The sequence below is a fragment of the Myxocyprinus asiaticus genome, chromosome 32, assembly GCF_019703515.2.
Source record: "Myxocyprinus asiaticus isolate MX2 ecotype Aquarium Trade chromosome 32, UBuf_Myxa_2, whole genome shotgun sequence".
Lineage (NCBI taxonomy): Eukaryota > Metazoa > Chordata > Actinopteri > Cypriniformes > Catostomidae > Myxocyprinus > Myxocyprinus asiaticus.
The window spans coordinates 10,196,718-10,224,028 of NC_059375.1; the positions used below are offsets into that span (position 1 = coordinate 10,196,718).

Consider the following 27,311-nt stretch of genomic DNA (forward strand, 5'->3'; position numbering starts at 1 on the left):
CTGTACGAACTATAGATTCTATCCCCTAAACCTAACCCTACCCCTAAACCTAACCCTCACAAAAACGTTTTGCATTTTTACATTTTCAATAAAACATAGACATTTAAAAAAAATTTAAGCAATTTAAATTATGGGGACGCTAGAAATGTCCTCATAAACCACAATAATAGCATAATACCCTTGTAATTACCAGTTTGTAACCTAAAAAAAAGTCCTCGTAAACCACTTAAACCTGCCCATGCCAAAAAAAAAAACACACACACACACACACACACACACACACACACAATACTACTACTGATTGATTTTCATGCAGTGTGTCCAATAGTATCCATCTGCAGAGCCACAGAGCAGTGTGTTTAGTGTATAAATGGCTGTGAACTCTCAAATGACCTTTTTCACCGGAGATTTCAGCTAGCGAGTCGCAGGATATAACGAACCCTTCAAAAACAGGAAGAACTTCAGTGGTCTTTCAAAATAAAAGTCACTCTGAAATGAGAGCTTTATTCATCTCGATGTGTGCAATTGAAGACATTACTTCCTTTTCTACTGCCTTTTCAATTATAGAAAAATATTACTACTGTATAAAAGTGTAATATTTAAAGTATTAGCAATATTTTTTTATAATTATAAATCACACATTATATGTTTACACATATACAGTGAAATTCTTTTTTTTTTTTCACATATCCCAGCTAAGCTGGGGTCAGAGTGCAGGGTCAGCCATGATACAGCACCCCTGGAGCAGTTAGGGTCAAGGGCCTTGCTCAAGGGCCCAACAGTGGCATCTTGGCAGTGCTGGGGCTTGAACCCCTGACCTTCTGATCAGTAACTCAGAGCCTTAACCGCTGAGCCACCATTGCCCATAATATTCATAATAACAATAATATAATACTAAATAGTTATATTATTAGTATTATTATCTGTAAGCAATACCACAAAAGCTGAATACCAGTACTGAATGTCAGCATGTTGTGATTCAGCCATGGCAGCCGGTTTCATTTAATGTTTTCTTTAATACTGTAAACCTCTGTTGTGCATCTTTTTTGTTTTTTACCAAACATAATTATTTATAAATTTTCATTTGATCAAAGTTGTACAGTATGTATTTGATTAAACACTATTTGTTCAAAACATTTCATTAACATGGATTCCAGAAACATTAAAACAGAAAACGCATAATTTTTATCTATAAGAGTTTATGCAGTTATTTTTGTCAATAATTTTTGGTGTAATTTCATCAAAAATCTGATTTGTTTTTTTTTTTATTTGTTTTTTTATTTCATTTTTTTATTCGTTGACTAAGTATCGAGTTAGTATCGATATCGAGGTACCAGGTCTGGTATCGTACCGAAGCCCAAATTTTGGTATCGGAGCAACCCTAGTCGTGTATACGTGGCCATTGTGGTCTCATACTTTTGGACTTCACTTTGTCTTGTATTTCTAGTCTTGAAAAACATCTTAATTTTATGAAAGGACAAATGGCTTTGCTTTGTTCATGCAGACTTTGAAACAAGTCACAAGTGTGTGGGCATTTTCTTCTCTTTCTTTTTTTTAAAAAAAAAAAATGAATTTGTGAAGTGAAACTAAACATAATGTAGATAAATTAGTTACTAAAGGAATAATTAGTTAGTGAGAGTGAACGTGTCATTTACATAATGCAAGTATGAAATGTAAATAATACAAAAGTGTTATGTTTTGTGCTAAACTTTGTTTTGCTCTTGGGCACTGTGGCGATAGAGCTCTTAGTAACTCTGCAGTTCACAGGTCACCGTTATCTGTCATTGCACCTGCAATGTCTGCAGCTACAGCTCCGAGCCTTGATCACTAGGATATCGCCACCCGGCTTAAGTGATAAATAACTTTTTCAAAACATAAAATTATAACATATAAATAGACTAAGCTGTGTATTGCACATAATTATTGCACAATGAGTCTGTTTTAACTGTTCATGAGATGGATAGCCTGAGAAAAAAAAAAAAAAAACTGTTCTTGTGCCTAATGGTTCTGGTGCTCAGTGCTCTGTAGTACCGCCCAGAAGGCAGCTGTTCAAAAAGGTAGTGGACTGGGTGAGTGGGGTCCAGAGTGATTTTTTTCCTCACTCTGGAAGTGTACAGTTCTTGAAGGGAGGGCAGGTGGCAACCAATAATCCTCTGGGTAGTCCAAACTTTCCTTTGTAGTCTTCTAATGTCCAGTTTCGTAGCTGAACCAAACCAGACAGTTATTGAAGTGCAGAGGACAGACTCAATGACTGCTGAGAAGAACTGTATCAGCAGCGCCTGTGGCAGGTTGAACTTCCTCAGCTGGCAAAGGAAATACAACCTCTGCGGGGCCTTTTTCACAATGTGTCAATGTGGGTCTCCCACTTCAGGTCCTGTGAGATGGTAGTGCCCAGGAACCTTAATGACTCCACTGCTGCCACAGTGCTGTTTAGAATGGTGAGCGGGGTCAATGTTGGGGTGTTCCTCCTAAAGTCCACTATCATCTCCACTGTTTTGAGCATCCACTGATTTGGTTGATGTATTGAAAATTGATTTATTTTCAGCCAACTCTCAAGTGAAATGATGTTTGAGTTAAATCTTGCACATTGTTGGGTTTTATGCATGAAACCCAATTTACTTCTGTAATAGGACATATTTGTGAGTGGAACGGAATATTCAATGAGAGAAAAATGGAGAATGAGACATGACATTTATCCATCTGGAATTAATTGGATTGTTAAAAATGCAGGTTTGCTAAAGCAAAATGAGCTATTTGACTATTATAGTCAATAGTGGTAACATCTAAATCAATTTGTTTTATTCAAGTCAAAAACATTACATTAACAAAATACATTTTTATGGGTTAGATAAGGTACAAACAGATCCTTGAGGTAACAACTGTAGGTTATTACTTTGTCCAGTGCAGGTGACATCATTATGATAAAAATTTGTTTCAGAGGCAGACCAAATTATTATTTTGATGAAAGATTATGAAGACAAACATTTGTATTTCTTCTGAATAACGTTCACTAATAAATTGTGCACGATAAGACCAGAAACGTGCATTAAGAAAGTTAATCCAACCTCCAAATCATGCTCATCGTTGTTTAAGTGAACACGATTAGTTAATTGTTTCCATCTTTCAATCAGTTGTAATCTAAACAGTTTTTAGTCATTGCAGTTAATCACTATTAGAGCATGTATCTCATTACAGTTAAACACAAATGTGTTGAACTCTTTTGAGTTACCAAAATTGAATTATCTACATGAATAGCCCCTAAAATGCAATCTAATCTACATCGAATGTTCATCTATGTAACAATAAATAAAAGCAGACTAATTAGCAAACAAAATTGTGCATCATTACTGAACAAATGATCCAGACAATAAAGATCACTGATGGAAGCAGTATGTGAACCGTTATGTTTAGTCAATTCTGGAAACTCTGTTATTGGCAGATGTCTTGCATAAGCAGTGTGCTTCATGTACCGCCACAGCGCTCAAAGGGACTGAGTTCAGGAAATTTTGGCTCTGTGGTCGATGTAGGCTTTTGTATTGAGTCATTGCTATGTTGCTTGAGTCAACTTTTACAAGTTTTACATCACAGACAGGTGCTTTGATTCCTTGATACACCTCAGAATTAATTTGTTCCTCAATTATAGCAAACCCTCAAACCCAGCAAAGTGTCTGAAGACATGGAAGACCGCTGGGCTCAGCTAACCAGGAAGTGTGCCAGTAGCTATGTTTCCATTCAAGTAGCTAATTCAATTTATGCGAAACATTAAAATATAGCAAAAACAATTTGCGAATGAAGCAGCGTTTCCATCCCCTGTGTTCAAGAGAATAAAATGGTCACTTCTGAGTAAATTGGCACAAAAAAGAAATTGAAATGGAAGTTACAGTTGAAGTCAGAAGTTTACATACACAGCTAAATACATTTAAACTCAGTTTTTCACAGTTCCTGACATTTAATCGTAGAAAACATTCCCTGTCTTAGGTCAGTTAGGATCACTACTTTATTTTAAGAATGTGAAATGTCAGAATAATAGTAGAGAGAATTATTTATTTTAGCTTTTATTTCTTTCATCACATTCCCAGTGGGTCAGAAGTTTACATACAATTTGTTAATATTTGGTAGCATTGCCTTTAAATTGTTTAACTTGGGTCAAACGTTTTGGGTAGCCTTCCACAAGCTTATCACAATAAGTTGCTGGAATTTTGGCCCATTCCTTCACACAGAAATGGTGTAACTGAGTCAGGTTTGTAGGCCTCCTTGCTCGCACATGCTTTTTCTGTTCTGCTCACAAATTTTCTATCAGATTGAGGTCAGGGCTTTGTGATGGCCAATTCAATACCTTGACTTTGTTGTCCTTAAGCCATTTTGCCACAACTTTGGAGGTACGCTTGGGGTCATTGTCCATTTGGAAGACCCATTTGCGACCGAGCTTTAACTTCCTGGCTGATGTCTTGAGATGTTGCTTTAATATATCCACATAATTTTCCTAACTCATGATGCTATCTATTTTGTGAAGTGCACCAGTCCCTCCTGCAGCAAAGCACCCCCACAACATGATGCTGCCACCCCCATGCTTCACAGTTGGGATGGTGATCTTCGGCTTGCAAGCCTCACCCTTTCTCCTCCAAACATAACGATGGTCATTATGGTCAAAAAGTTCCATTTTTGTTTCATCAGACCAGAGGAAATTTCTCCAAAAAGTAAGATCTTTGTCCTCATGTGCATTTGCAAACTGTTGTCTGGCTTTTTTATGGCGGTTTTGGTGCATTGGCTTCTTCCTTGCTGAGCAGCCTTTCTGGTTATTTCGATATAGGGCTCATTTTACTGTAGATATAGATCCTTGTCTACCTGTTTCCTCCAGCATCTTCACAATGTCCTTTGCTGTTGTTCTGGGATTGATTTGCACTTTTCGCACCAAACTACATTTATCTCTAGGAGACAGAATGCGTCTCCTTCCTGAGCGGTATGATGTGCTGCGTGGTCCCATGGTGTTTATACTTGCGTACTATTGTTTGTACAGATGAACGCTGGTGTCTTCAGCCATTTGGAAATTGCTCCCAAGGATTAACCAGGCTTGTGGAGGTCCACAATTTTTTTCGTGGCTGATTTCTTTAGATTTTCCCATGATGTCAAGCAAAGAGGCACTGTGTTTGAAGGTAGGCCTTAAAATACATCCACAGGTACACCTCCAATTCAATACACCTCCTATCAGAAGGCTTGACATCATTTTCTGGAATTTTCCAAGCTGCTTTAAGGCACAGTCAACTTAGTGTATGTAAACTTCTGACCCACTGGAATTGTGATATAGTCAATTAAAAGTGAAACAATCTGTCTGTAAACAGTTGTTGGAAAAATTACTCATGTCATGCACAAAGTAGATGTCCTAAACGACTTTCCAAAACTATGGTTTGCTAATATGAAATCTGTGGAGTGGTTAAAAAAATTAGTTTTAATTTCTTCAACCTAAGTGTATGTAAACTTCTGACTTCAACTGTAGAAGCCACTGTTGCTTTTAATAAATGTTATAACGAATTGGGGTTAAAAGCGCACAGACAAAATGCTCTGATGAACTTCACATTTGCATACTGTTCAGCAGCAGATGTCGTATGTCTGGGACCGGAAGCATGTCAGACAGTTCTGGGAGGCAATAGTAGCCAATGATTTTGATGACAGGCTTTCTGTTCAATTTTTCAGAATAACCAGAGCAACATTTTAAATGCTATGCAATGATATTTATGATATTTTATGAGCAAATTATGTATTAACATAAGGGATGAGGCAAAGTCATGTGACTTTTTTGATGAGTGTTTATATTCCTATTTGAACTCTGTAGGAATATATTCAGTAAATGTATTTCCATCATAGTTTATGGGCATGTCTTCTTATTGAAGAAAAACAAAAAAAACAAATCCACCTTAAGTGAGTGTATACATTATTTTGGAGATATTGTTCTCATCTCTGTGTTTCCACACAGTATTTCCCAAAAGTTGCATAACAAAATATGTGGATAGAACCCAACTAGTGAGATATCGTCCAGCTCTAATGGTGGACCAGGGAAGTCATCTCAATCATCTCAACTGGTAGGCCAACAGATGTTGAAGCAGTGCTTTATAAGTTCATGCATTACTTATCTGTGATAATATAAATACTATATAAAATATATTTATACACTAAAATAAAATTAAAACTACAATTAACTGAAAAACTAAACTAAAACTGATAAGCACAGTTTGCAAAATAATTGAAACTAAATAAAATAATAATTTTCAATTGGAAATGAAATAACAATTAAAATTATATTCACAACTTAAAACTATAATAACCTTGATCTCTGGGGGGCCAGGGTAGCTCAGTGGAAAAATACGCTGGCTACCACCCCTGGAGTTCTCTAGTTCGCTAGGTAAAATCCCAGGGTGTGCTGAGTGACTCCAGCCAGGTCTCCTAAGCAACCAAATTGGCCCAGTTGCTAGGGAGGGTAGAGTCACATGGGGTAACCTCCTCGTGGTCACTATAATGTGGTTCGTTCTCAGTGGGGCACATGGTGAGTTGAGCGTGGTTACTGCAGTGGATGGTGTGAAGCCTCCACACACACTATGTCTCCATGGCAATGCACTCAACAAGCCACGTGATAAGATGCACGGGTTGACAGTCTCAGACACAGAGGAAACTGGGATTCATCCTCCACCACCTGGATTGAAGCGAATCACTACACAACCACAAGGACTTAAAAAGCACATTAGGAATTGGGCATTTCAAATTGGGCGAAAAAAATTGTTTAAAAAAATAAATAATAAAAATAATAACCTTGATCTCCAATCAATATTTGTTTTGTGGCGGAAATTACATTTGAAACATTTTGGAATAAAATGGCAGACTCTTTGTCTTGCTAAGGCTAATTTCATAGCACACATTTTATTAATGATAAATAGCTACTCTCAATTTAATATTTTCACAATCCTTTTAATGCATAAAAAAATAATAAAATAAATAATAAAATCACAGCGAGATTGAAATGACACTAAACATTCTGTTCACAAGTGATATTTACCTTGATTTTTTATTTTTATTTTTATTTTATTTTTTTATGTTTTCATTCATCACATGTATTTCATATCTTAAGCATGCTCGCAATTGATACTTTTTTAACTTTGTAATGAAATACACCAACTTTCATGATTATTGGTTTTCATGATTATTGATTGTATAGTTGTTGGGTTTTTTTTACAATTTCATTATGTATTTAATGATTTATATAAGTATTTAAATATTTATCTGATGATTTAAATAATATTCCAGATTCAATACAAGCTCAATCAACAGTAATTGCTTTTATAAAATTATGAGCCTCACATTACTGCATTTTAAACCGTTCAAAAACACTCCCCATTCACTTCCATTGTAAGTTCATCACTGAAACCTCGATTTTTGCTTAAAAAAAAAGAAAAAAAAGAAAAAAACAAATAAAAAAAAATAACATTATGCCACAAATAAAGATTTTTCAATATTTTTTTTTTAATAATAAAAAACCACAGAATACATTTTTCTGTTAAAACTTGTGTATAATTTGAGACAACAGAGTTGTTAAATTTAATATAACTACACAAAAAATGTTAGTAAGTGATATCATCACACTAAATTCATGTTAACAAGCATAGTGTTTACGTCTTACGGCTGTAGTTTTGAAACAGTATTTGAATGATTACGGATTGGCCCCAGTCACTTCCATTGTAAGTTCTTCACTGTAATGCAGATTTATTTACTTATTTATTTTTTTAAGAAAAGGAGGGACAAGTCTAAATTAGTTTTTGTGGTAATCAACATTATGACACATTAAGACACAAATGCTGTAATTTGAGCTTAACTTGTATTGAACCCAGAATATTCATTTAATTTTGAGTAATTTGACTCCATATTTTCACACAATACATTTTAAAATGGTTTATTTTTATTTCACTCTTTTTTTCACAGTAACAATATTTTGATGATGAATTTCCATATTTTAAGATTAAAAGTCAGGGTAAAACAATAAAATCTTCACAGACAAACAAATTTTTAAAATGTTTATGTAAATTTTAATGCGACCATGATTTAAAAAAAATAAATAAATAAATACAAATTAAATTAAATTGGATTGATTTGATAAAAATAAATCCCATAGTTGAATAAACACCCCAATGTGTTTATTTACAGCCCAGCTGTTGGATTAAAATGTATGGTAGTTGTGCTAAAAGGAAAAACTTGCATTGCAAGACAGGTAATTCACAGGAAATAAATGTAACACATTAAGTTTGCGAGGTCTCACAGAGATTCATTGATTTAATGTCCCCACTTTAAATGTAGAACAGATAGCATGTTAACAACCTACTGAACAATATTTAAAACCAATGAAAAGCATTTCTTAGCCATACTGATTTTCACTCCAACAATTTGGTTTATGACAATACCAATAGCCTTTCCAAACTCAAAGGTTTTTATCTTCTCAACTGGAGACAAGTTAATAATCTCATTCCATTTTCTCAATTTTCACACAAATTGTTGTGATGATGCTGTGATGATGAAACCATTCAATCCTGTCACAAAACTTGATTGTAAGAAAAATTATCAGGCAAATGACTTTTTCTTTAATGTATGGGAAATATAATTTTAACAATGACTACTAACAAAGATTTGGTCCCCAACAGAGTAATAGCTTAATGTAGGCTATATCTACAACCCTGTTACTAGCAAATCTGTTACCCATTGTTGCATTGTTTTTTTTTTTTTTTTTTTTACATTTATTTATTTATTTATTTTAAGAATTGTTTTTATACAATACTGGTTTTTATTTGTAGGAAATAACAATAACACACAAACTAGGCTTTTAAATGGCATTTCACAAATTTTGGCAGCAGGATTTACTTTTACTTCCAGATGTTGACGATTAAAATTTTGTTTTCTTAGAGGATTTGTTCATCCAAAAAATGAAAATTCAGTCATTGTTTATCTCACCTCTGTGTTGTTATAACCCTATATGATTTCTTTCTTTTTCTTAACACAAAGGGAGAAATTGTGAAAAAGAATGTTGTGCTCAGTGATGACAGTTTGAGGTGACCACCTCTTCAAGAATCAAAAGTACACAAAAGTATAATTTAGAAGTCTAATAAAGTATTGTATGTGACTCATGTCTTGTTCTAAAGGAATAAGATCATATTTGGTGAGAAACAAATCAACATCTAATGTATTATTAAGTGAAACTCTTGAACGACCATTGATCTTCTGTGCACGTTCATGAGTCTGCAGGAGAGCTTTATAGCTCCTTGCACAAGAGCAACAGTAGTTATGCTGCCGCTCGCGAGGTGGGATGTTCAAGTGAAAACTAATTTTGTTAATTTTCAACAGGACCACCAGCGATATTAACAGAAAACACAACACAGCAACGCACAAACCAAAGAACAGAACTTACTAAACTACTTACTAACTTACTAAACTTCTACAAGTTTGTGGTCGATGAATCAAAGAGAGAGATGAAGTAGGTGGGAATGTCTGTCACCTCTTCTCCATTCTGAACCGGTGAGTTTTCGTGACAGACCTGAACAGAGTGAGACCTCCACAAAAACATTCGATAGGTGTAACATTCTGGGCCAAAATCAAGTAGTTTTTAACTGGCTCATGAGATGCTGGCCTTAATATACCAGTTCACAGCGGACAGAGTTACCCATGTTATGCTGAAGATAGATAACAAGCAGGGGCAGTGGTGGCTCAGTGGTTAAGGCTCTGGGTTACTGATCAGAAGGTTGGGGGTTCAAGCCCCAGCTAAGCTGTGCTCCAGGGGTGCCATATCATGGCTGACCCTGCACTCTGACCCCAGCTTAGCTGGGATATGTGAAAAAAAAAAAAAAAAAAAAAAGTATTTCACTGTATATGTGCAAATGTGTGATAAATAAATACAATTATAATCTACTTAGGATAATTATCACTCCTCAGTCATCACAGCTGATTAACATAGAAAAGGGACCTTTTATCACGTCATTTCCCGTGAGATTAAGACACATTGTGACTGTGGCTGCTTGTAGTCTCTATGTTTTTGTTTGATTTCCAAGTACTCAGTTTAAAAAAAAAAAAATACGGCTGGGCATAGAAATGCATAAATTCTTCGACTACAAACTCTTCAGACATATTTAGTACGTTTTGTACTCTGATTTTTGTGCAGCTTGGTTCAGTTCTGTTGTTACTATAGCTGTGGCAGACCTGTTTTTAGATAAACTAAACAAGTTTTTGCTTGAACGCCTCATATTGCGAGGGGGCTGCATGAACTGTTGCTCTCATGCCCTATCATGAGCGTGCACAGGAGATCAATGGTTGGTCAACAGTTTCACTAAATAATACACTAGATTTCTGTTTGTTTCCCACCAAACCTTATTGTATGCTTTTATAACAATCATAATTTATTAGACTTCTGAATTATACTTTTGTATTCTTTTGAAGCTTGAAGATGTAGTCACCATAATCTGCTATTGTATGACATCATTGAGCACAACATTTTTTCAAAAGGTCTCTCTTTGTGTTAATAAAAACAACGAAAGTCATACAGGGTTATAACACCACAGGGGTGAGTAAACAATGACTGAAATTTCATTTTTGGATGAACAATCCCTTTAAGACCTTCATGCCCTATTTTGTACCCGTTTGAGAAAAGTGACAGTTATTTTCTTAAGACATATTTTTCTGTATTTCTGTTGTTAAGTAGGCCTACATTTTCCCTGAACTTTCGATCAGGGCTAGAAAAATGGTTATAACACCTCTTTATTGCTACTTTATCTAAATAAAGCTGTTATTTCACTGCTACTTTTCCCAACCATAGTAAAAGCACCCTTAAAAGCTTTTTGTTCATTGTGGTAGTTTAAGTACATTAATGCATACATCTTTCAGCCTATTTGCCCTATCCATGCTTGTCTGAAAGCCAGAGCGAGCAACAAGCTGTTCTAAATCATGCTTTCTTTAACATTTGGAGTCATTTGACATTGGGCCAGCAGATGCATCCAAGGACACCTATTAGAGGAACCGGACTGTGGATCGCTGATGATTAGGTATTTTAAAGCGCAGTTGCCATCCGCTCATATCAGCTGTCAAAAGGAGCTGCACTCTCTGCAGGTTGGCATTATTCAAGTGGCCAGTTTACTCCATAACTGGCCTTTTTTTCAAGTCAATGTCGTCCCCTCTTTCTGTACCTCTTTATTTTAACACGTCTGCACTTCTCTGTTTCTCTTCTTTCTTGCTATATTCTGCCTTGCTGTATGCTATCTCATGCTTCCTGAAGTGTAGAACTGGTTATGGTCCAATTAAAGTAGTTCATGTATTTAATTATTTCACTCATGTTCTTGCTAGATAAAAAAAAAAAAAAAAAAAAAAAAAACATTCAAGGAACATTCAGACTATAAATTCAGCTGAAAGAGAGCCGAAAAGAAAGCTGCACATAATCCAAAGAATTTCAAATAAAAACAGTATAAATCATATTGGGATGCTAGTGTGCTGGTGTCCTCACCAGACTTTAAATTACCTTAACTAGCAATACTTCCTTTTCCAACCAGCTTTTCAAGAAAGACCATGCTGTTCAACTAGCTTCACTTGCCAAGTTTTCTGGTCCACCAGACTGACCAACTCTAAACAGTATAAACTAACTTGGGATGCTGGTGTGCTGGTGTCCTCACCAGGATTTTTAATTAGCTTAAACAACAATACTTCCTTGGTCAACCTGCTTTACCAGCTAAGTGTTGCTGGTCCACCAGTTTGACCAACTCTAACCAGAATAAGCCAATATAAACTAACTTTGTGTGCTGGTGTCCTAACCAAGATTTTTAACTAGTTTAAACAACAATATTCCATTGGTCAACCTGCTTTACCGGCTAAGTGTTGATGGTCCTCCAGCTTGACCAGCACTAACCAGTATAAACCAGCTTTGGATGCTGGTGTGCTGATGTCATCACCAGGCTATTTAACTATCTTAAAGAACAATATTGCCTTGGTCAACCTGCTTTATCAGCTAAGTGTAGCTGATCCACTAGCATGACCAGCACAAAACCAGCACTAACCAGTATAAACAAGCTTGGGATGCTGATGTGCTGGTGTCCTCACCAGGCTTTTTAACTAGCTTAACTAGTAAGACTCCCTTTGTTAACCAGCTTTTCAAGAAAGACCATACTGATCAAACAGCTTCACCTACTAAGATTTTCTGGTCCACCAGCTTGACCAGCACTATCCAGTATAAACCAAGTTGGAATGCTGGTGTGCTGGTACCCCCACCGAATTTTTTTTTAACTAACTTAAAAAAAACAATATTTCCTTCATTAATGTCATGTGTTTTTTATTGATTCATGTTTTTCGTGTCTTTTATTTGGAAAAGTTTAGTTCCTGTGTCATGTCATGTGTTCCTGGTCATGTGATGTACTGTTTTCCCTCCATGTCCATGTGTCTTGTTTTCATTGGTTCATTGTTTGATTATCTTGTTTAGAGTTCTGTTTGTTCATTGGTTTATGTTCTCCCATGTCCAAGTATTTAAGCCCTCATGTTTTCCATTGTTCTTTGTCAAGTATTGTGTGTGTTTGTGTAGTCAAGGCTATGTCAAATCGTTCATGTTTTGTTTTGTTCACATTTGGGTTAATGATTTTGGATATCACTTATGTAAATAAACTGTACTTTCAGTTCATCTTTACTTCATCATCGTCATTGCCAGCACCAACGTTACAGAACGTGACAGTTAACCTGCTTTACCAGCTAAGTGTTGCTGGTCCATCAGCTAGTACAAACCAGCACTAACCAGTATAAACCAGCTTGGGATGCTGGTGTGCTGGTGTCCTTACCAGGCTATTTAACTAGCTTAAACAACAAGACTTTCTTGGTCAACCAGTTTTACCAGCTACGTTTAGGTGGTTCATCATCAACTTGACCAGCACTTACCAGTATAAACCAGCTTGTGATGCTGGTGTGCTGGTGTTCTCACCAGGCTTTTTAACTAGCTTTAACAACAAGACTTCCTTGGTCAACCAGCTTCACTAGAAAGACCATGTTGGTCAACCAGCTGTACCAGCTTATTTTTGCTGGTCCACCAGCTGGAACATCACAGAACTAGCACTAACCAGTATAAACCAACCAGGGATCCTGGTATGCTGGTGACCCCACCAAGCTTCTTAATTAACTTAACTAGCAAGACTACCTTGGCCAACAGAATTACATTTTCAGCAGGATAATTATGCTTTTCTGTCCATACATTTCTGTAAACCCCTCACCTTACCTCCAGTTTATCTTACCCTTACAATCCCTCACCATATAATTCTCAGAAAAAGATTTTTCATGGTATGCTTCCTATTAGAGACAATATCTCTTTCAGTGAATCAGTAAAACAGAGGCATATTTGATGCTCTCCTCCTGCGCAGAAGAATAACATCTGGATGGTGCTAGCAGCATTTATGCTTTCACAGAGACCAACTGATCATGTCTGACAGGTGTTTTTATTTGGGCATTGAAAGCCTCTCCACTCCTGACGCAACATGAAATGTCCAGCAAAGCCAGACTCAAGTGGTGACCACCTCCCATTTGCCATCTTTTCCCTGCGAAGGCCATCAGAAATGGATGCTGCAGCTCCAAAGTGAAATAGCTCCAAAGTCAAATACCTTAGGGAAACCCAGTGCGCCAGTGAGTAAATGTCACAAAGGGAGGAACTGGAACTGAAGAAATTAATGGCTTTTTTTGGCGTTCACTGCCCATTTTGGCTGAGCTATGACTGCTATTTGTGGTCTTCTCGTATTCCCGCATATGGATGATTATTGAGCATATGGGGGCCAGATTATCTGTAATGGGTTTTCCTCATTTCACCACACAGCTGAAAGGATGAGTGGGAAAATGCAGCAGACGATGAGATCCACAGAGCTGCTCCATAAATTCAGTAATGGCATTGAATAGGTAATCGTATTTTGCCACGTAAATTGTATGTGTCAAGGGTGACCATTATCACTGGGTACAGATTTCCAAGGTGTTTCATTGAAGAAAAAAAAAAAAAAAGAAAAAAACATATAACATATGTCTTATTTTCCAGTAAAACATCAAAACATTCTCAAAACAAGATACATTTACTTAAGAAGCAAAGTAGCATAAGATTTTAAGACTTGTTTTCAGAGAAATTATCTTAAATTAAGTTTGTTTTTCTTACCATAATACTCAAAATTCCTTTCAATTTTAATTTATATAATTTTGTATCTTGTTTTCAGCATAAAAGATTCAGCATTTTTTTTTTTTGTTAGTTTTTTTTTTTTTTAGATTTATGCTTAAAACAAGAACAGAAATATTTGCCAAATTAGATCAAATTCAGTCCAATTCAATTTGTGTAGTGCCTTAAAAAATAAATAAATAAATCATAATACCAACATTTCTGTAGTCATAAACAATACCAGTCATTTTTCTCAATTCTCAAAACCAATTTTAATACCACAGCAAAAAATAAAATAAAAATAATAATCATTTCTAAATTAAGTAAACATTGTTTCTAGTTCTCAAGCGATTTAAGACAAGTAAACAGTAATAGAACAAGAACAAAGAAACAAACTGCAAGTGAAAGAACAAAAATAAGATAATTAAACATAGATTTGTTTTTCAGATATAGTATCAAACATCAGGATCAAGTGTACAATTAAACATTCAGAAATTGAAAACAGTAATCAAATGTAAACTCAGTAATCATGTTATGTGTCCCATATTTTCTGTTGACTGTTTAGAATCAAAACTAATGTTGCCCGATTCGTTAATGAATCAGTCATTTGAGTTGGTTATTTACAATGGATTAGTCAAATGGGTTATAAAAACTTAAAGCTGAAAATTCTCATTTATGCGCCACTAGCATCACCTAACAGAATTGCAAATGGCTTACTCATACTGCTAAGATGGGATAGGGAACATATTTTAACACAGAAAAAAATAAAATAAAATACACACTTCAGCTTTAATTGAAAATATGTTACTGGCAAACAAGACTTATTATCTTACTGCACATATATTTGATTTTTTTCTCAAGGAAATTTAGCTAGTTTTAAGAATGTTTATACTGGAAAATTAAACAAAACTACAGAATATTTATTTATTTTATTTTATTTTTTGTTGCAGTGAACAGACTTGCGCAAACAATCATACCATAATAAATCTCTTTTTAACCAGATTTAATGAGGTCTTTTTATCCCACTAGGAGCCTGAATTTGACACATTAGAAACACAGAGAGAGGCAGCGCTTCAGAGAAGTTGTTGCAGGTGTTGCTCTCAGTGGAGAGCCGCCCTGGAGTCAGGCCAGCCTTATCAAAAGGGCAGCGAACAGGGATGGCAACACTTTCATGTTCTAACTCAGTTATTTGGCCTGTTTATCACTTTAGCTGTTCACAGTTGGGAGCTCTTGGTGGGAGGTTAATAAAGCAGCAGTAATGAGTCACATTCTTCATTAAATACTGTAATAAAAGGCCAGGTTCAAAGATTCCACTTGGACAAAGCTCATCTAACCTTCTGGACACTCAGGCCAGTAACAGATACTCTCCACAAGCATGAAAATGCTTGGCCAACACATTGCATGTACGTGGTTCTGTTGTACATATGAAATGTGTGTTGTTGCTTATATAGTTTGCAATAAACTTATAATCAACAACTTTAAATCAGTACTTTTATATTTTACGTCATTCACGGCCTTCATGGGATTGTAGTTTATTCTCTCAAGAAGATATTAAGTACACAGATGGCTGAAAAAGTGGGTGGGCACTATTGTGCTCTATAGCAAAAACCCCTGCAGATTTCCCCCCAAAATTATGTGGACAAAGTCTGCAGATTCTGTCGGGGTCTGGTTATGTATTAATTATTTTTAAAAAACTAAAAACAAAAACAACTTGGATTTACTTAATGTATTTTCAAATAGCAAGGATTCTAGTCAAACATACTTGTGTTGTCTTAAAGCTTACTTGTGTGCAGTTCTTATACTTTTTTTAATTGTAATTTTTTTTTCCCCTTTTCTCCCCAATTTGGAATTCCCAATGCACTCTATGTCCTCGTAGTGGCGTAGTGACTTGCCTCAATCTGGGTGGTGGAGGATGAATCTCAGTTGCCTCCGCATCTTATCATGTGGCTTGTTGAGCGCGTTAATGTGGAGACCTAGCGCGTGTGGAGGCTTCACACCATTCTCCGTGGCATCCACGCACAACTCACCACGCACCCCACCAAGAGCGAACCACATTGTAGCGACCATGAGGAGGTTACCCGATGTGACTCTACCCTCTCTAGCAACTGGGCCAATTTGGCTGGAGTCACTCAGCACGCCCTGGATTCGAACTCGCGACTCCAGGGGTGGTAGTCAGCATCTTTACTCGCTGAGCTACCCAGGCCCCTGCAATTCTTATACTTGAACAAACATTATTCTATCTAGTATACTGTATAAAACACAACTTTCTGCAATTTTATATTTCCAAAAAAAAAAAAATTATGTATAATATAAAGAATTATGGGGACACTAGAAATGTCCTCATAAACCACATTTATAGCATAATACCCTTGTAATTATCAGTTTGTAACCCAAAAAAATTTCCTTGTAAACCACCCAAACCCGCTAATATCCTTTAAAGTTACATAACCCCTGGTGACTCATTTAACTTCTCAAGTCATTTGTTCTTTTTCCTTTATTTTTCTTCTTTCATTCTTTCTAAAGCAAGCATTGCTAGTACTATTGCTTATCCCATAGGAAGGGTTACAGGTTTGAACAAACCCCTTACCACAAGTGTTGGAACTACAGCTCTCCACCTGTGGTTAGAAGCATAGTTCCTTGTTAGTTAAACATGATCACACAAGAAATCGGATGCTGTTTCCGAAAGTTCCGGTACCCTAGGATCGGCAACAGTATGCCGACTCATTGACATGCCCTATCTCCCATCGGACATATTTGGAACGGCTCAACAACAATTGCTTTCCCTCGTGGCATGACTGATAGTGCATTGCTTCAGTTGCATGGGGGACCACAATTCAATCCCGATTGAAACGAGGAAGTAATCAAGTTTGTATAAACAATCACGAGCGTGATAAGGAGGTTGCTATTTTATCCCTAACATTGCATTTTGTCTCTACTAATAGTTAAAGTTAGATTTGGGTTTTGGTTGGGGGATAGATTAAATAAAATAAGAATTTGTCTTCACTGTTTTACACCCTGTTCAGCTGAAAACAATCTTTTTACAACTGGCTTCTGGTGTTCTCTCCAAGTGTTTATATGCTCTGAAACACTTACCGCTTTATCCTCTGGGGGCAGTGTTTTCAAATTCGGTAAACGTATACCGATTTCGGATAAAGAAAAATTGGCACACACTTGCCGATTTTTTTATGTGAGATCAGGCTGGTTAGTTTACAGTGGCTATATATATTATTCCATATGTATCTTTTATTCTGTCAAGACTTTGACCACGTTTACATGCACTTAAGAAAACTGCTTATTCCGGGGTTTTGCAGAGAGCATTCTGAAACATCACGTAGATGCGAATTCAGCCATTTAAGGGATTAAAGGCTGTTAAGAGAAAGTGCTTTAACATGCATGGCTTCTTTCGGAGAACACAGCTTATTTGTCCATGTTAACGCATATGTTTTTAAAGATTGCATATGTGCATATGCGCTCAAGTGCGTCGGGGGAATCCCAAAGTCAGATGTAAAGGGAAATCCCACTATTGCACCGCAGTCATCTGTAGCATTACATAGTGCATGTTTCTTTCGTGTCTTCAGCAGCATTCACACATTAAAAAGCTTTCTGAAGTACATGTAAATGAGCTATTACAATTGATATCCTCAAATGTTATTACTCCACCCCCTGTGTAACATCATTAATGACAGCTTGGTATTTTTGAACCAACATGGTTCGAATGATGGATGTGCGACATAGTACAGTGTCGGGAAACAGACTTCACTAACTAGTTAATTCCTCCAATGATGCATCTTACTTTTGTAGTTGAGCAGTGAGTTACATAGTTTTACAGGAAATGCACCCCAGAACAGCTCTGCAACCACATTGCAATGTGCTAAAAAACACTCAGGAATAACATCAAGACATGTGGGTGGGCTTAATAATAATAATAATAATGCGTTTTATTTATATAGCGCTCTCAAGACTTTACATAGGACAAAAAAAAGTATATAGAGCAAAAAAAAAAAAAAAAAAAAAAAAAAAACATAATATAGAATTTATACAAATAGCAAAACAAAAATAAGAACCTAGCAACACCATGGTAACCACCTAGCTACAACATGGCAACCACCTATCAACACCATAGCAACCACCCATCACATCCTAGCAACCACCCAGAACACCCAAGCAACCACCCATAACACTCTAGGAACTACAAAGCATTGCTGTAAAAACTACTCAGAACACCTTGACAACAGCATTGCACGGCGCTAAAACCCCTTGAGAGCAATGTCTTGGTCAAATGTATACAAACGGAACATATTAAGTCATTTTAAACTGTCATCTTCATCAAATGTCCTTCTTTGGCCTCTTTACTTCTTCCACTAAATTCCTCTTTAAGCTTGTCAGACATGTTGCTTGTCAATGTCTGTCTCAAGCGCCAGCCACCCAAATGGACAAATGGTCTTACGGAGCGGGCTTTTGGCACAGCTGTCTGCAAGATGAGAGTCTTCCTGCTCTTTGCTCACTTGCAGAGGGCTTGTTTTTTTTCTTAAAGCTTTATTTATTTATTTAACGCCGTCTCCGGGTTCACCCACGCCACTCACTGTAACAGTGTCACAATCCAGAGGCGGCGTGAATTATAGATGAGCTTATTTACTGACTGCTGATATTATGCCCGAGACAAAGAGAGAGAGAGGTAGAGAGATTTAGTCATCCCTCAGACTCAGGAAGCATGGAAAGACAGGTCTGCGGAACTCGTTAACGACAGAGAGGAAATGTGGCATTGAATTGTGTAGACAAATGTCTGCAGCTCATTGCAGCAATTGCACTGCAATAATGTTTCCTTTAACAGTGTTTTTATGTTTGTATTCCTAAAACCAAGAAGAGAATTAGCATTTTTCGAGCAATGGGTTCCCTTGGGAGTTTGTAAATGGTTTTACGATTTGCGGTTTTCTGTTTATAAATAAGGTCTGTGGTTAACATTACTTGAAGATAATTTTTCACAACATAAATTACACACTGTCATACCTCAAACAAAACTTTTGAAGATGCTTAACGAGTTGTTACCACAAGAATATCAGTTTACGAATTGGATAACCGTTGTAGCAAAGGCTTCAAAATTCATGTTTGAGGTGTTTGCTATAACAAGACCTTATTGTATTCAAAAACTGTTTATCTAAAAACCTGTTGAAACCAATGCTGAATTAGCTTTCCGGGTTGGCCTACAAATTAAGGACACATTCGCACTAATTTGTTTTGTTTGTGTGTGAAAATGTACTTGTGATTGTAAGTGTACCTAAGACTTGATTTATCAGAATATATTTTTAATTCAGTATATTAGTCTTACCATTTTGGCAAATATATATATATATATAAAATGCATAAATGCCTTTATGCATTATTAAGATATGAGCAATCAAACATAGTGGCCCCGTTTATTTTGGGCCACCCTGTATATAATAAATCTTACACAATATAGTGAAGTTTATGCCTAAAGCAAAACTAAATAAATAAATACAATATTAAATAAATAAATATTTGCAAATGGTGTAAGAAAAAAAAAAAAAACTTACTTCAAGATGCACTCACTGACCACTTTATTACCTACACCTGTACACCTACTTATAGTACGTCTCTAAACTCTAGAGACTGTTGTGCATGGAAATCCCAGGAGATCAGCAGTTACAAAAATACTCAAATGAGCCCGTCTGGCACCAACAATCATGCCACAGTCAAAATCACTGAGATCACATTTTTTCCCCATTCTGGTCCTGACCTGTATCTGCATGACTGTATGCATTTGCACTGCTGCCACACAATTGGCTGATTAGATAATCGCATGAATAAGTAGGTTTACAGGGGTACCTAACAGAGTGGTTGGTGAGTGTATATTCTCTGAAAACAAGTATTGTTATCTTACACAATTTTGCTTCTCAAGTATCTTGTTTGAATGACGTTTAGATATTTTACTGTAAAAAAAAAAAAAAAAAAAAAAAATGAAATTCTGCATCAGGAATATTGAATCAGCCGCTCACCAGATCATTGTGTAATCTCTTTGTTCCCTAAAAAATTTATGTAGCACGAATCTCCCATTACCATCTGCTTTCTCCTGAATCTGCACGCAAATTGCATGTGGCGAGGTGACGTGACATTACAGTGCCAAAATAAATGCCTTTACTGCTGCTGCTTCATGGCAGAGAAAGATGTTATCATGCAGTGACATCCTTTTATGACTGCAGACGGAAAATGGGGTGTGAAAAGAAAGTGAATTGAACAACTAAATAATGAAATAATTCTCTCTGTGTCTCTTTTCTAGAGCCGAGTAAACCCTGTCAATGTGACACCACCCATTCAAGCTGTGGATCAAGACAGAAACATTCAACCACCGCCAGATCGGCCAGGCATCATGTACTCAATCCTTATTGGTAGGTCTCAGTCCAATTCTTTGCTGTATGTGGGTGTTTTTTTTTTTTTTACTACAAGCATTTCTTATGTCCCAGGTGTTAATTTTCATTAAAACATAATAATAATTAAAAAAAGTCTTGGAAGCTTTTTACCATGCCTTAAACATTTTTTTTTTTTTTTTTTTACTTTTCAAATGCCTTTAAAATTCAACAAATTTCTACAACATTATACATTAAAGATGAAATAACTACTATATTTTAATATTTATTGTGTAAAAATGACAAGAGAAATTTGTGCGTGAAAATCCCAGGAGATCAGCAGATACAGAAATACTCACACCAGCCCGTCTGGCACCAAAAATCATTCCAAGCTCCAAATCACTGAGATCACATTTCTTTCCCCATTCGGATGGTTAATGTGAACATTACCATGATTTTATACACTGCACTGCTGCCACACGATTGGCTGATTAGATAATCGCATGGATGATTGGTTTGAGTATTTCTGTAACTGCTGATCTACTGGGATTTTCACACACAACAGTCTCTTGAATTTACTCAGAATCGTCCCAAAAACAAAAAACATCCAGTGAATGGCAGTTCTGTGGACAGAAACGCCTTATTGATGAGAGAGGTCAACAGAGGTCAACAGACAATGGCCAGAATGGTTCGAACTGACAAAGTCTATGGTAACTCAGATAACTGCTCTATACAATTGTGGTGAGAAGAATATAATCTCAGAATGCTATTCTGAGATGCTGGTTGGTGCTGTTTTGGTGGCACAAGGGGGACCTACACAATATAAGGCAGGTGGTTTTAATGTTGTGGCTGATTGGTGTATATATATATATATATATATATATATATATATATATATATATATATATATATATATATATACAACAGTTAGTTCCGGTCGTCAAATCTGATTGGACGAGAGACGTTCCATGAGTACTGATGGTCTCACACCATCAGCACTTGGACGCTTCACTGTGTGTATCACTCTGCTTGTGTTCGTGCCGTTCTAAACTAAAGTGTAAGAGCAGTGCAGATGTGTTAAGAGCTATCTGTTTCTTTACATTTAATTGTGTGACATTACATATTTTAGCCAGCAGGTGGAGGCAAAAGACCATTTTTTGGTGTAATATGAGCTAGTTGATGACGTGAATCAGCGTCACTCAGTGTTTATATTCAACAACACTCCATGATCACTCGTATTACTACTACACTACTAAAGCTAGGAAATAGTACTTGTTCATTGAACTGTTGTATACAAGCAATATTACACTCGCAATTGTGCTATATGGCCCTAAATCAGCACTGTTCTGATTACCTATGGCACTCGGCCTGTGGCCGAATCACAGCAGTGCTGATGTAGGGCCATATAGCACTCTTGCTCGTGTGATATTGCTTAAATATATTAGGGATGTGCCCGAAGCCAAATACCTTATTCGGAAAAGCACGAATAATGACTTCAAAACAAATAACGGATTCATCCGAATAAAATTTAAAAAAAAATATTCAATGACTGATTATCCAAGAGGCACAAGGATAAAACAACGTTTTAAATAAACATATACAAAATTAAAAATAATTAATGAATCTGTGCATCAAATATTTCTAAAGTGTAAACCTTATGAATGAAAATATGCATGTTGTGATTTCAGATCAGATGGCGCAGTCTCGACTCCATTTGCGGTCTCTTAACTGTGCACATCTGGAGCTTGTCAAGTGTAATATTAACTAAGATACGATATCATATACACTTTACACTTCTTGAAATGTCTATATTAATGTATCACACAATTCACACGTGATTCTCATGTATTCATTCATTTTTAGCCTAAACCTGAGCACGATGTTAAATTCCTGACCTGAAGTGATGATTTCACGCTGGAGCTTGTCTATCCGTCTTTTAAAGTTGATCACATTTATATTCACATCAGTGATTTAGGGAATTATCTGGTTAAGACTTTATTCTGAAAAAAAAGTTAAAATGCTCCATAAAGGTTTAAATGCTCCATAGAGTATTAATATATTAAGAATATTCCTCCTTATGTAAAACTAAGAAACTGAACTGTCTTTGTTTTCTTCTACTTTAAACTGTGCTACCCTCTGTTAAGGCACTATATAAGTTTAACATTATTATTATTATTATTATTATTATTATTTAACTAAATAATGGTGTCTTATCGTAAAAAAAAATAAATAAATAAATAAAAAGAATATATATATATATATATAAAATCCTGATTGATTTATGGGACTTTCACCGGTTTGTAGGCTATATTGATTTTATTTTCATTTCTTTTATTGTTTGAATTTGTGTTTATTATTCACTGCAAAATGTGTGCTTGACATTTCATATTTTGCTTGACACCTCTTGCCTCCAGATTAATGATGTTATATGTGCACAGACAAACATAAATCCTGTTTCATGCAGATATTAATATCAGAAATACCAGGAGAAACCACAATATATTCCACAGTTAATGTAGCCTACAAATTCATCTTCATCTGGTAAGAAAAATAAAATAAAAATAAATAATATATTATTTTAAAATAATAATAATAATAATAATAATAATAATAATAATAATAATAATTTATTATTATTATTAGGCTATTATTATGAAAAGGCATATACAATGCATATTTTATTAATAGAAACTATAAATGTAAGAGTAACATTTAAAAAAGTGGGTTTCATTTAGTTTTGACACAATTCCTGTTCATTTAGTTTTGATGGACCCAGTTCTATCTGAATACAGAGACAGATACAGATGATCTGTACAGATGAGTCATATGATACAGATACAAATACAGATAATGGCTTCACTGCACACCCCTAATATATATATATGATAGATAGATAGATAGATAGATAGATAGATAGATAGATATACTGTATATAGATTAAGCCTATCAGTTTTTGCACAAATTACAACTGTCCCTCAGTTGTAGTGTCCTTTCCACCACAACCAACAATTATTGCCACTAAAAAGTATTTTCAAAAGTTAGTGTAGTTAGGAGACAACAATGTGAGTGGAAAGCAGGCATGTGATGAATTATGAGACATGTAATGTGTAAAGAAAGTCTAAGTAAATATCACTAGTTAACAGGATATTAATTGTGTGTCATTTTCAAACTGTAATTTTGTTAAATTATGCAATAAATAAAAAAATAAATAATTTAACTGAGTATAAAGGATACATAAAATGCTAGCTATTTAAATTAGCCTTAGCAAGACAAAGGAGTCACCACTTTTCACCACTGCCATTTCCTTAACAAAATTAATGATGATTTGAGATTATGATGGAAATGATGGTGGAATTTGGTTGCTCTGAAAAATGACATTTCATGGAAAAATTTGGTAACACTATACATTAATGTTCCCTTTGTATAAAGGGGTCATTAATGACTAAGTCATTTACAAATGCATTATTAATCAATGCTATGCAATTATAACTACATGAATAAAAATAGTGGCATGCACTATTTGCCAAATAGTGAGCATTTAAACTTACTTGTTATAAATGCTTAATAAATACACTTATTCATACTTATATTATTAATAATAATAATAATAATATATACTGTATATATAAATACAAAAATGCCCTAATTGCAGTTTGTGTTTATATTCTTATATATCTATATCTATATCTATCAATATATATATATATATATATATATATATATATATATATATATATATATATATATATATATATATATATATAAGGTCATATAATATTATTAATATTATATAAATAATATACATGTAATAAAGCCTGATGGCCATTCAGCCATACATAAATTGTATGATGGTTTCTTTAATAAATGCTTCACATGAGTTACATTAAAGTACATACTTAGGTTACTAAAGTTGAATATGTGTATTAAACATTTATAACATGAGGTAAAATGGCTAACTGTTTGGCAGGTATTGCATGAAAGTCACCCTTTCTATGCATGTTGTGGTAACTGCATATTCATGATTTATAATGCATTTGTAAATGAATTATTAGTCATTAATAAACCCCTTTATAATCCCTTAACAAAGGGAACAATGTTAAGTGTTAAAAATGACAATGACAGAATTCTTCTGTGATGCATATAAATTTGGATATTGTTATGAATCAAATTACATAAGTTGGCGAGTTTTAAATGTGTGTTATAAGGAAGGATTATTTAAGTCTACAAGGCCAAAAGTGCCCATATTAGAAGAAATAACCCTGTATTCAGTCGCTATTGGCGAACAGGTCCTTACCTTGTAGGAAGCAGTACTTTTCCATGGGAGGCAGGGCAGAGCAGTGGGTCTGAATTCTGCTGGAGCCAAATGCATTTATGCTGCGGGCCACCTGCTGCGAGCTGAGATGAAACCTGAAAACTGATCAGCAAGCTCATGGACCATACTGCTCCCGACCTGACTCGAGGAACTAAAGTACACCACCAAAATGGTTAGACCTCCAGTCAGAGATATGTCAGAACATATTGTTGACCACAGCTGTGACAGCAGCCTCATGCTTTTAAGTTTCAACAAAGGACTCAACATTATGCACGGCTATTTATAGAAGCAGTGCATTAGTGTTTTACCTTCCTTTTCCATTTGAAGTATGGCTCTAAAAATGAGTATGCTACCGAGTAAGTTTCAAAATCATGGCACCCCACTGAGTTATTATTTTCAGTGGCAAACACTTGAATGGATGTCATTTATCTTATGGATTCCTCATACCTGCCTTCTATTTTTGTAGGGAAACCTGCGTCATATGCGGAGTACTTCTCCCTGAACCGCACCACAGCTGAGCTCCGGCTTCTACGGCTCATCAGCAGAGAACAACACCAGCATTTCGACCTTGTCATTAAGGTAATAACAGCAACACAGAACGGTCACTGTTGAATTTTTTTGGATGTATGATAGCCGAAACATTTCTGTTAGGCATTCCTGGTTGAATACTGCTACTTAAATTTTTTTTTTTTAAATTAATATGCTTGTGGTTTAATTTAACCCTTCTGTTTGGTGATAAAATTATTTCTGTTTGGCTCAACAAAAAAAAATAATAAAAATAAAAATAAAAATAAAAGACCAAGTAGAGCACACTTCCTTTTGATTATAAACAAGAACATTGAGATAAGCTTGTTTTTTCACAGTGAACACAAACTTTTATAGTAGCTTTTCATCTGGAAAGAGCGCCACCTAATTGTCAGTGGTGGTACTATTCTTTTGCAGTAGTATATCTGTTTGAAACTAACAATCTGTCTGAACCTTCTATCAGTCTTTCTAAAACATATATATATATATATATATATATGTATATATCAGAAAATAAATGTATAAGAAATATCCCACATATCCTCACTGAAATGGTCCCCACACATACAGTGGTAAGAAAAAGTATGTGAACCCTTTGGAATTTGCTGTTTTTCTGCATTAATTGGTCATAAAATGTGATCTCATCTTCATCAAAGTGACAAGTATAGACAAACACAGTGTGCTTAAGCTAACAACACACAGCAATTATAATCATTCATGTCTTTATTGAACACATCCCATTAAACATCCACAGTGCTGTAGAAAAAGAAAGTGAATCCTTGGATTTAATAACTAGTCGATCCTCCTTTGGCAGCAATAACCTCAACCAAGCATTTCAGGTAGCTCCGGATTAGACCTGCACAACGTTCAGAAGGAATTTTGGACCATTCTTCCTTACAGAACTGGTTCAGCTCAGCCATATTCTTAAGATGTCTGGTGTGAATGGCTCTACTGAGGTCATTCCACAGCATCTCTATTGGGTTAAGGTCTGGGCTCTCACTGGGCCACTCCAAAAGGTGGATTTTATTTTTTTGAAGTCATTCTGTAGTGGATTTACTTCGATGTTAAGAGTCATTGTCCTGCTCCATCATCCAACTTCTACTGAGCTACAGCTGGCACACAGCCCCCCTGAAATTGTTTTGTACGATATCTAGATACACTTGGGAATTTATTTTTCCCTCGATGATGGCAAGTGATCCAGTCCCCGAAGCAGCAAAGCTGTACTTCACTGTTAGGATGATGTTTTCATGTTGGTATGCTGAGACCTTTTTACGCCATACATAGTGCTGTGTGTTCTTCCCAAACAATTCAACCTTAGTTTCATCAGTCCACAAAACATTTTACCGGAGTTAAAACAACGAATGCTCTTTTGGAACTGGAGAAAAAGTTTTGAATTCTGAAACTTACAGTATGCTTTAATAGTACAATGACTGTGTCAAAATATCAATGGAAATTTCATTCCTTATGGCATGACCCCTTTAAATAACATTTTACTCAAATTAAGAAAACTGAACATTTTAACATTCCCACAACCAAAATGGAATGTAAGCTGGGTTAGATATATTCATGAATTTACTGCTTTCATACAACAAGTTCAACTGCATCATATCGCACTGTATCACTGACTGCCGACAGGTACACTAATTTTGCCTCTGCAAATCAGTGCAAGATCAGCAGAAGAGCTTCTCATATATTTTCCTAAGGGATTTTCAGTCTGTTCACTAGCAATGCAGCGATAACATTCCTTCTATTGTGACAACAGACCATTGACCTGGCAGTCAGCATCACAGTTTCCAAAACAAGACCAGCAAGACTGAGCCCCAGTTTCAGCCCCTTAAAATCCATTTGCGTAGTCTGCACACTACAAGAAACCCTGAATCCAACTGTTTACACATTTCTGTCACTTGGATTCTGTAATACATTAGTTGTACAGTGC

General features: G+C 35.6%; 1 protein-coding gene across 1 annotated transcript in view; it reads left to right on the top strand.

The window, feature by feature from the left end:
* Positions 1 to 27,311, top strand: part of LOC127422864 (protocadherin-15-like) — a 427,222-nt gene that overhangs the window by 122,069 nt on the left and 277,842 nt on the right. The window contains exons 11-12 of the mRNA XM_051666673.1: positions 20,472 to 20,580; positions 25,317 to 25,429. Coding sequence (XP_051522633.1) covers positions 20,472 to 20,580; positions 25,317 to 25,429 — 222 coding nt within the window. The remainder of the gene's footprint in view (positions 1 to 20,471; positions 20,581 to 25,316; positions 25,430 to 27,311) is intronic.